Raw genomic sequence first — 12,433 nt, 5'->3', positions numbered from 1 at the left:
GCTGAAGGCCACCATCCGAGCAACCTGGGCTCTCATAACACCTGAGCAGTGCCACAGACTGATCGACTCCATGCCACGCCGCATTGCTGCAGTAATTCAGGCAAAAGAAGCCCTAACTAAGTATTGAGTGCTGTACATGCTAATACTTTTCATGTTCATACTTTTCAGTTGGCCAAGATTTCTAAATATCCTTTCTTTGTATTGGTCTTAAGTAATATTTTAATTTTCTGAGATACTGAATTTGGGATTTTCCTTAGTGGTCAGTTATAATCATCAAAATTAAAAGAAATTAACATTTGAAATATATCCGTCTGTGTGTAATGAATGAATACAATATACATGTTTCACTTTTTGAATGGAATTAGTGAAATAGATCGACTTTTTGATAATATTCTAATTATAAGACCAGCACCTGTACAGCAGAAGTGTGTCCAGTACGTATTACACTGTTTGTCGATTAGAAATGACTGCTTGGTTAAACAGGAGCTGAATTTGTTGGCCTGGAATTGAAAAGTGTGAATATCCCCCATCCTCCCTCTCTCTTGCTCTCATCTTACATTTATCAGTCGGGATCTATATCAGACTTTCTTATTTTCATTCCCTCTCCGACACACGTTCTTACACTGCAGTGAGGGTGTTTGGGGTTCGTTTCTGAATATCAATGACCTGGTTTCTGGTGTAATAGAAAAAAAAAAAAATGACTGGACAAAAGGAAAGAATACACTGTAGACTAGTAACAAGAGAAATCAATGTGCTGTACATGTGTTCCTGTACATTTACTCCCCTTATATCTCCACTCACCTCATGAGTTCAATACTCTATTACATGTTTTCTTGAACACATGCACTGACCTGCAGAGACGGAGAGAAATGGACTTATGAGTGATTTGATATCAGTTTTTATGCTCCGCTTTTTCTGAACCTAAATATAATTGAGACAAACGCATCTGTCACAGATCAGTTCACAGTCCAAGAGACTTCATTTCAGATTTTCTAGAATAGGTGGTTACTTCTTCTTTGCATGGAGTGAACTAGATAAAGTAGGAAGGGTATTACTTTTTTTCTCAGTTTCTTTTCATTTCCATCCCAGAATAATAATAAGAAATAGTAAATTATATTTATTTGTATAATTGTTTGCTTTTTACATTAGAAAGTAAACCCATTTTTTGGAAAATTAAGTTTCTTTGTATTGCAACATTTTTTTTTCTGTAATGAGTAGTCCACTGAGGCGAGCATAGATGAACCCAAGTGTAGTTTATTTAGAAGGTGAAATCCAAAATCCAAACAATAAACAAAGACTTGACTAGATGAGGTATGAACAGACTTGATTCACCAACAGCAGGTACATACGTTAATACAAGGCACAATGGCAAAAACATCACTACTTATAACAAACAATACAAGACACATGACTAAGACAACCGATCAGAACATGACACGATAAACAAGAGGAAACAATAGCATGAAGACAAGAGGGCAAAGGAAGCATGACACTAAAAGCATGAAAAAAAAACTACTAAATAAGATATGAAAGCTATGAACAAGAAACAAAACCCAAAACAGACCTCCATTATATTTTCTTTACAATTGAGTACATTTTAATTCTAAAGCACCATAATATGAAAAACGTACTAAATAAGGAGAGTAATTTAAACTATAAAAACTATATTTATTTGTATAATTAATTTGTTTTATTAATTTGTATATGTATATTTATATTATAGAAAATAATTTTTTTAGAAAATTAAGATAGAAATAAAGAAATATATCATTAATAAATATTGTTTCAACTAGGGCCTATCTAAAAATGTATTATTTGTATTGTATACTTATTTTATTTTTATTTATATGATCAATTGTAATAAAAATATAACCTTAAATATTTTATATTATAGAAAATTACCCCCCCCTCCCCGAAAATTAGTTTATCTTTATATTGCAACCTTCTGTTAATGTTTCTTTAAATTAAAAAAGTAATTCTCATTAATGTAATGTAAAGGAGGAAACAAGTAAATATTTTATATTACTGTCATGAAATCTGCAGTGAGAAAAATGGTAATTACAAAAAAACTTGTCTAATTAAGTATTACATTACAATAGAAAATTGAGAATTAATATATATATATATATATATATATATATATCAAAATGCTTATTCATTTATTTATTTTAATAAACATATTACTTAAAAAAAATATATACAAAAATACATATTTATTTTATTTCTACATGCTTCTGTGAGATTCACCTCATTAAACCCTCTGCTAACTGCATACACTCAGTTATGAAAAAATAAAAATAATAAATAAAACACGAAAGCAAAATGTCCTTCAGACAGAATCCCATCACGGTATGCTGTGAAAGACATCACGCAATTTCTCTGTGTGTGTGTGTGTGTGTGTGTGTGTGTGTGTGTGTCTGTCCGCTGGTAAAACGTGTCCTCACTTCCCATCAGGTGCCTCATCTCTTGTTTCCTTCTGTCTCTCTCGCCCTCAACGGCTGAATCTCATATGCAGGAAAATATCAAATCATTCCATTTGTCACGGGGTTGAGAGAGGCCTGAACTCCATCAATAAGGAATGGACATCATTTAGTTCAAGATGAACTAAAAGAAGAGCAGGTGTTTGTATAGCAGCAGAATGACCTGATTGTTCTTTTCCATGCAGAGAAAGCATCCATATGATGCTTTATTTAAGAAACAGACTGAAGATTAATCATTAATTGCTGCAAATCTTCCATAACTCATTTGCATATTCAAATATGCCATTGGATCCAGGGTGGATGTAATTGATGTCTAATTATTGTTGGTTCTCATAGGTCTCTTGACATAATGAAACGTGTTTGAATGTACAAAATTACAAGTTATATTTGAGAGCTGTTGCACGGGTGGAAATGTTCAGCAAATAATAGGTTAAATGTTGGTCTGTTTCTTACACAAAACTATTATTTGACTTCAGAAGATTTGGAATAATGAGCAGGGGTCATATGGACAGATGTTATAATGATTTTATTTTATGTAAAATCTTGTCTGCAGCCTTTGGTCACTGTCTGCTTTCTTTGTATTATTGTATTATTTTGTTTCATCATTGTTTCAATGTTTTTTTGTGTCATTGTATTGTTTCTTTGTGTCATCTTTGCATCAGTGTTCCATTGTTTCATTGTTACTTTTAGTTGTTTCATTGTATTATTGTTTCTTTGTAGCAATTTGTTGCATCATTGTTTTGTTGTGTCATTGTTCTGTTTATTTTTTGGTTGTCTCATTGTTATGTTGTTACATTCTAATATTTTGTTTAATTGTAGCACTGTAGCATTCCATTGTTTTGTTGTATCATTATTTTGTTGTTCTTTGTTGCAGTGTTCTGTTGTTTTATTGTATCTTTTTGTTGTAATTGTTTTGCTGTATTATTATTTCATTTGATCATATTGTTTCATTGTTTTGACTTGTGTTATTGTTCCATTGTTTCATTGTATCATTTTGTTTCATTGTTTGGTTGTCTCATTGTTTCATTATAGCAAAACAATGATACAAAAATCAGTAGGGCTGGGCGATATCATATCAAAATTGTAATACAATAACAATGATAAGCTCTGGACATTTTTATATCGAAAATGAATTAATCAAACAGTCTTTCACGTCAGAAACAAAGGCTACAGCATCCAGTCAGTGCATGCCGCTAATAACTCATGTTCTGAGTGTCTCTGTGTGAATGCATAGTGCCTTATCGTCTGATACACACCAACTCAAACACACGTGAAGGTTCTTCAGCGGCTGCATATCAATATATGAGGACATACACTTCAATATCCAGAGCTACTCTGGGAGTCAATTCACCAGCTTTATACCATTTCAGTTAAGAAAAACTGCTGTCAAATACACACCAAAACTGAAAGCAAAACTGAAATACCTTCATGACAAACCGTCAAATTAAAAGTCTAAATGTACATAAATGTTACCACTGTATACTAAAACATAATTCTAAAAGTAATAATAGGAATATTATTACTTCTGAGGAATATCATACAACCAAAGTATTTTTTCATTACATTTTACAGTTCTGTTGTGCAGCATCTTACATGACAATAAAAATGCAATCTTTAGTTGCAAATTAATTTATTTTGAGTACATTTCAAACTGTTTAAGGGAGTTATTAATTAACTAAAGTCGTAACCGTTCTTTATGATAAATCCCACTTTATTTTAAGGTCCAGTTCTTACTATTAACAAACCTTTAATTATTACTTTTGCTTCAATAAACTCCTAATTTGATGCTTATTATTAGTAAGGTAGTTGTTAAGTTTATGATTAGGGATAGAATATGGTTAGGGGTGCACGATAAATATCGGCCGATTATTAATTCACACAGAGCAGCTGTTACTACACAGAGCCGTTGTTAACTGACAAGCTGCGCAAATCCATACCGATAATCAATGTGAATTTCCGCAGCTTGTCAATTAACAACGGCTCTGTGTAGTAAACAGCTGCTCTGTGTGAAATCATGCACCCGATGGAATTTAAAGCTTTATTGAAGAGATAGGCAATAATTATCGGCCGATATTTATCGTGCACCCCTAAATATTTTTATGCGAAATATATGCTTTATAAGTACTGATAAACAGCCAATATGTTAATAATAGGCATGCTAATAAGCAACTAGTTAATAGAAAGAATTGATCTATATACAAAGTGTTACCTTTTTATTGTGAAGATTGAAAGTAACACAGGTTCAGTACAGCATAAGGAGAAAATAAAATTTGACAGATGTTTCATTTTAATGAACGGTTTCTTTAAATATGAGGTATTTATGCTGTTAACAGCAGTGATCAAAGCTGTAATTTGACCATATGTGTGTGTGTGTGTGTGTGTGTGTGTGTGTGTGTCTGTGTGTGTGTGTGTGTGTGTGTGTGTGTGTGTATTGAAGCCCAGCTGGCATGGCTGCATTCCAGATGAGCAGCAGGTTGGCATCAGACTTCCTCGGTGAACACACACACACAGACATGTGAAGGTCAGAGGTGGTGATGGAGTGTCTGACCTCTGTTAAACCCACCTGTGTGTTTCAGCACACACACACACACACACACACCAGCAGCAATAAATGTTACTTCTGTATGTCTGATGCTTGAAATTAAATTTGCACTGTAATAAATGGTTGAGGAAAGGTTTGTGTTTAATATTTCCTGACGGAGACGAACGTCTTATGACTTCTCGTAATGATCTCCGCACACACGCTATTCCTCCTCATCCTCCTCCTTCCTGCTGGAGGAGCCGCATGACCTGCACGAGAGAGGAAGAGACGGCAGAGTGCGAGACTCCTCTTCCTCTATTTGTCAGGAAGTGTTTACACTGAGCTGTTGCTCAAAGTCGGTGCTGTGTGTGTGTGAGATGATAAAGTGTTTGCCAGAAGGCTGCTGCATTGTTTCTCCTCTGTGTTTGCCAGAGTAAAGCTCTCCTCTCCTCCATAAGATTCTCTCTCTTCCTTTCATGCCATATGACTGAATCTGCTCGGTCTTTCTTTCCTGGAAAGGAAAAGTGAAACAAAATAACATGAATATAAAATATGAGAGATTGTGTGTGTGTTTGAGGGAGACGTAAACACAGATCAGAGATCAGATGAGCTGGGGTCTCTAGTTTATCATAGAAAATGAAGGCTTACTCTGTCTTTCCAGGACTGGACAGCACTAAAGACCCCTGTCTGAAGGTTCACTGCCCTCCTCACAAAGTGTGTGTGAGCCACGACTTCCAGACGGCCATCTGCACCAATCACAAACCAGCACCGCACAGGTAAGACCCGCAGTCACACTCCAGACAGGAAGAATCAGCTAGAAAAGAAACGTTTGTCAAGACAAATGCTGACTAGTTTGAAGGTTATTTAGACTGTGCAGTCTGCAAACAGTTGCATATGCCTTACTGACTGGTTGCTAGGGCAGGGTTTTTCAATCTTTTAGATGTCACAGACTACCAAATATGATCATCCTCATGCAGAATTTTATTTTATTTATTTGTTTCCTTTCTTTATGTATAAGGACCTAATTTATGCTGTGATGAAAACAAAAACAGTATATGTATAAATATACACAAAATATTAAATATTAAAATAGATTTATTATGTTGCATTAGATTTTTTCCTAATCAGTCTATTAAGTGTATTTTGTTTTTTATTTAAATAAATTATAATTCATTCATTCTAAAAATTGTTTGAATTATTTTAATTAAATTATTTATTTAGTTATGTGTTATTATATGTGTGTATATATATATATATATATATATATATATTTTTTTTTTTTTTTTTTTTTTTTTTTTTTTTTTACATTCATAAAGACCAAATGTATTCTTTAAAAAAATTATATTATAAATGTGTAATATCTTATTTGAAAAATATTTAGTTTCTATAGTACCATGTATTATTCTATATAGTACTGTTCTGTTAAGTTTTTTTTATTATTATTTAAATAAATTATTTATTTATTCATTCTTTTTTTCATTTATTTTAGTAAAATATTTCTTTAGTGTTATTTAGTTATTTAGTTTAGTCATGTTTGATTGAATATATTTAGTTTTCTAGCACATATATCAATACCACAGTGACTCATGCACAATTTCAATTAAGAGATAATATTGGTTGTTATTATTATGTTTAGAGATTTCAATATTGGTTTTGTTCGAAGAGAAAAGCGGTTCTCAAAAAGCATACTTTTTAAAGTTATTTAAATAATATTTATTTAGTTATTTTAATAATTGTATTTTATTTTAATTTAATTATTAATTGTATTTTATTAATTTAAATTTATTTATTTATTTGAGTTTCATCTTTATTTATTTTTTTTTTATTTTTTTTTTAAACCACTGTGTTTGGACACTGCTGACCAGTTGTTTGATGCCTCTTTTACCAAAAGAGACTATGTAGCTAAACCCTAAAATCTTGGAAGCGCTGATTGGCTGGTTTTCTTGTGCTTCTAAACCTTCACCAGTTATTTCATAACCGTTATTTCTCTACGGTCTATTGTGAGTCGTACCTGGCATTTGACTCCGCCCCCCTCATGTCCAGACAAACAAATATGTTAAATTATTACCGCTCCTTTACATATGCAAACACAAAGCACATGCTGGCACAGCAAATATCCCGTCTGCCTGAGAAATAACAACACGCTGATCCCATTAGAAAGCCAAGCGCTCTGCTAGTGGGTGATAAAGCTGCATTGGTCAAGCTATCATTGACGACCAGCACATGAGGTGTAGCTGCCACGTATGGTCATTCATTTACACCTTAAAACACTGCGGTACATAATGCATGAATGTAGGAAGAGTGCTGCTAGATTAAGCGCAACAAAATAACACGTTAATAAAACAGAAGTAGATCCACATGGACTTTTTTCACTCTTTCTGCACTAATTATTGGGGGAAAATCTGCCAAATGGATCTACATATGGTGCGAAAAGGATTAAAGCACGTTCAGTGAACAAACAATACATGTGTTAAACAGTATGCGTAATACATGAAGTTACCATAGTTTTGGACAACACAAGGTATTGTGCAGGACCCATACGAAAGGAAAATATATTTACCAATATATTTCTTAAAATATATTGTCATATATTGTATTATATTATTTTCCCTTTTTATTTTCTAATATAGTATATATTTGAATACATTTAATAATATATTAATGATACATATATTATATCATATATTGCAAAATATACAAATGATCGCCACTTTCAATATATTGCAATATATTGGAAAAAATAAATATATATAAGAATATATGCCTAATATATTACATGATATTTTCCAATATACTGCAATATATTTTTGTTTCATAAGGGGAAAGAAATAACAGCATATTGTTGTTGCTTTTTGACACAGCTTTGCATCTGGAACTGTGTAGGTAGTCAGCTCACTAGGTTTTGGAACAGTGAAGTATACAGTATATCACTGACATCACACCGATAGACAAGACAGAGCAGGTTACTTTTGTTATGGAACAAAGACTCAGCTTTCTTTTTTTTTTTAAAGAAGATTTATTTTGATGTATGCATATTCTATAGTTCCTTATTAAGACTTGATTTGAGAACAGATTACTCAGTGTAATTTCCTCAGTGCTAAACTGATATTACCAGTATACTTTAATGTAACGCAATGGAGGGTGAATCACAGACTCATCATATAATGCACCGTAATCTGCTGTAATGTAATCCATTATACTATATCCCGCTGCATTATCCAGCAGTTCGACATATAGTCTGTAAAAGCGGCAGCTCACAACGAGCACTTCATAGTGACCAGAGACAGATTCTGCTCATTCTCACTCTGTAATGGTTGTGAATGTGGCAGACGGTTTCAGAAGGGCTGGCAGTGAGTTGAGCTCATTACGTTGCTGTGATTGCTCATCCACAGCAGTTGGTCTGCCAATATTTTGTATAATGACGCTAAACTGTAGCAGCTAAATTGACCATTGTCCCCTTTTCAGATGATTTCCTTAAGAGCTGTGCAAGTTTTCAGTCGTGTCACTTCATGGTCGCTTTTTCCTCACGTAATAAAATAATTTAAACTCAAATCAATAATTCATGCCTGCTTATTTATGTGGAAAGCAGTTGTGTAATAAGTGAGGAAATGTGCAATCAGCTAATCATTAGCACAACATACATCCTTTCAAGGTTATATGAGACATGCTTGGATTATATATAAATGAGCTCTTATAAATATATATTGAATTAAATTAGCATTGATCAAAGACAAAACCATAAACGTTTAATTTATCTGAGCAAAATATAATAACTATCATAAAATGAAACTGTACAGTTTAGTAAGATCACGATGGAGCATTATTTCACCTCTATTTTATCACATATGTAATTTGAATCATTAAAGTAGACTTTTTACTTGCATTTAATATATGCTTTCTACATAATTTATAAAATCACCTTTGTAAATTGAATTTGATGCAAGCACCAAAAAGGGAGATGAAAGTATTAATAATCATGATCACGTGACACTGAAGACTGGAGTAATGATGCTGAAAATTCAGCATTGATCACAGGAATACAATTTTATTTAATAGTATATTCACATATTCACAAAAAAAAAAAGTTATTTTAAGTTGTAATAATATGTCATAGTATTGCTGTTTTTGCTGTATATTTAATCAAATAAATGCAGCGATGGTGAGCAGAATAAACTTCTTTCAAAAAGTGTCACAAATAAGCAGCGGTTTATCAAATCACTTATATTGTTAACAAGTGCTTCTGTCAACTGTGAGATAGAGACAGAGATCAAGTTTGTTTATCACCATCAGATGATCACACTTCACGCTTTCTATATAAAGAGATATTGACATTTGGAGTGTGAAGAGAAGTGACATTCGAGACGTCTTTTGTGACTTTCTTTATCTCCAGACTGTGTATGTGTGTGTGATATCTGATCAGCCAGTGTTGTGTAAGATTTCATCTCCTTGTAAAATCCCTTTCGGATTCAACAGTAGCTGTTTGAAATGTCGCTCGTATCTTGACTGGTCCATTGGTGAAGGCTTCAGATAATCAGAACTAGCTTAGGGCACTAATTGATGAGCATGCTAACTGTGGGGAATATATGATGGCACGTTAGTTTTGTAGAGTAATCAAATCAGTTATCATACTGCATGAGATAAATGTTTAATTTGGTCAGTTAGTGGATGATGTCTCAAATATAATTTAAAAGACATTGAATTGCTGGATTTTTAAGATATACATTACATTATCACAGTCTTACTGTGGAAGTCCCAATCAGGTGCTAAATAATTCAGCATTCAGTCTGGATTTTCTTTTAAAAGTTTAGTAGCCAGAAATTACATGCAGTTATTTAAAATCATGAAACTTATTTTTAATATAAATTCTAATAATCTAATCAATTTAATTCAGAATTTATTTATGTTTTATTTTTTATTTTTTTACAGTAGCAAGGCCCTATGAAATGTTGTTTTCTTCTTCTGTATTTATGAATTTGTGATATTCTTTCAAATGAAAGTTTTATTGAGAAGTACATTCTACTGTACACCAACATTATATTTCTCATTCATAACATGCTTATTTCATATTCAATAGCTGTCTTTTTGCATTTTAATATTCACAGACACTAGTCCATTTTGAGATTTCATTTTTTTATTATTATTATTATTGTGTTCCTGTAGCTCAACTGGTAGAGTGTTGTGGGTTCGATTCCCCGGGAACACATGATAGGTAAAAATTGATAGCTTGAATGCACTGTAAGTCGCTTTGGATAAAAGCATCTGCTAAATGCATAAATGTATTTTAATTTAAATTAATTTAATAAAAAAAAAATGCATAAATTTAATTATACATCCAAACTTTGCCAAATTGTTTACCAAATCATAACTGTGACATAATTCCATGGATTCCACGATTCCGTCTGCTTTTTCCAAATTACATCAATCATAGTGTCACAGTTATGTTCCATTCATAGACTTTTAGTTTGGTTTCTTTCATGTTCCCATTGACCTAGTTTTCCCTTGTGTCTGATTAGCTCTGATCATCGTTAGTTAATTATCCACGTTTGGTCTGTGTATTTAAGTTACTCCCTTTCAGTTCTTTAGGGTTGGTAGTTGGTTGTGAATGCTGCTTGTGTTACCCTGTGTTTTGTATGAATCTTCATCATCTTGGATTACTATTAAATGTTATTTGTATTATCTACATTTGTGTGCGCCTTCCTTCACAAGAATGTGACACATAGGTCCCAAAAAAATCTACAATTTTATGCCTATATTTCTGACATTGTCCACACATTTTGTCTTGTTTTCTTTGTAGCATTAAACCCAGGAAAGGAAATCCCACCCATAAGCATTGGATGAGACCTGTGAAACATGGGAAATGTAGGCCATGTCCTGTAGTTCACTCCAGCTGGGTGTGCGGCTCTGACGGACACACATACTCCTCAAAGGTGAGAGATTTTTTTGTCATTTACATTGAGCTGAACGGAAATCAGAAAGATCCCATGACTTACCAATTAGAAATTACTAGATTAGTTTATTGATTCATAAAGCACATTTATAAACAACAGATGTTGAAACCAAAGTGCTGTACAGGAAAGCTTTAAAAATAAAGAGCTAAATTTAAAGTCAACATGGAACTTAACCAGTAACCACTGAAGAGAGGCGAGCTCAGGGGTGACGTGCTCACATTTTTTAGTGTCTGTCAGTAATCTGGCTGACGCTTTTTCTGCAAGTGATCTAGAGCTGGCTTAGGCAAACCAAGATAAAGCATCCAACCTTGTAGCCTAACCTTGATGTTATTGAAATCATAAATAACGGTCTCAAGGTCCTTCTTAGAAAGCATAATTTTGGATCTTAACCGAAAGAAACAGTTTGTTATGACAGCACTAATCTGTTTATCAAAACAATAAGTGAGATCAAAAATAGGTTTTTGACACAGTCATGTACATTAGAAGAGAGGGGACCAAGGTGATTGTCAGTGTCAGAGGTCAGAACTGATAGGCCAAAGATGATTATTTCAGATTTATCATTGTTTAGCTGTAAAAAAATAAATAAATAAATAAGTCCATTCAGCATTTAATGTCATGCAAACAAAATGGACACAGAGCAGCTGTTATCTTTAACAGAAAAAAGCTGAGTGTTGTCAGCATAGAAATTATAGGATTGTGTCTCTGAATAATATGACTTAGAGGAAGCATATGTAATGTGAAAAGAAGAGTTCCCAAACTGGAACCCTGCTGAACACCATAAGAGATTTGAGCAAAATATGAGAACTATTTCCTACGTTAACAGAAAAAGCTGTCTCCTTGAGACCACTCAGCACAGACCCCTGAAGCCAAGCTACTTGATTGAGTCTTTGTATAATGATATCACAATCTCCAGTGTGAAATGCTGCAGTTAAATTAAGCAGAATTAAAATATGGCAGGAACCAGAGTCAAGATTGAGTAAAATGTCATTGGTAAGCTTCAAGCAATGCAGATACAGTACTTTGTTGTTACCTGAAACCTGACTGAAAAGAATCAAAAATACCAATACTGCACAAATAAGTTCTGAGAGAAGACACCCTTTTCCAAATCTTTGAAATAAAAGATAGTTTACAAATGGGTCTGTAATTATTAACATGCAGATCAAGATGATGCTTTTTCTAAAGAGGTCGTATAAAAGTAGCTGGTAGCACCTCAATGACTAGAGAGTTATTAATAATGCAGTCATGATTGGACTCAAAACTGGAAAAGCTTCTTAAAGGCAGAAGATCAGAAGTGCAGGAAGAGGGTTTCCAATTCGAAAGTATACCATACTAACTAATTGCGACTCGTTGACATGTTTGATAAAATGTAAAGTATGTTTGTGTCGAGGTTCAGGTGAGATACGAGTCTGGTTTGATCAAGGGAATTTAACCTGAACACTATCAGGCCCAGGATCATTGTGTCCCAACAAGGTGAGAGTCACCTT

The 12,433-nt window shown here is 33.3% G+C and overlaps 1 protein-coding gene across 3 annotated transcripts in view; it reads left to right on the top strand.

Moving 5' to 3' along the window:
* Positions 1 to 12,433, top strand: part of spock1 (SPARC (osteonectin), cwcv and kazal like domains proteoglycan 1) — a 218,237-nt gene that overhangs the window by 173,694 nt on the left and 32,110 nt on the right. For all 3 annotated transcript variants that reach the window (XM_026242697.1, XM_026242695.1, XM_026242696.1), the window contains 2 exons: positions 5,663 to 5,777; positions 10,796 to 10,928. In XM_026242697.1, the coding sequence (XP_026098482.1) occupies positions 5,663 to 5,777; positions 10,796 to 10,928 (248 nt within the window). The remainder of the gene's footprint in view (positions 1 to 5,662; positions 5,778 to 10,795; positions 10,929 to 12,433) is intronic.

The sequence above is a fragment of the Carassius auratus genome, unplaced genomic scaffold (genome assembly GCF_003368295.1).
Source record: "Carassius auratus strain Wakin unplaced genomic scaffold, ASM336829v1 scaf_tig00001753, whole genome shotgun sequence".
In the NCBI taxonomy this organism is placed as follows: Eukaryota; Metazoa; Chordata; class Actinopteri; order Cypriniformes; family Cyprinidae; genus Carassius; species Carassius auratus.
This window is presented reverse-complemented; position numbering and strand designations above follow the sequence as displayed.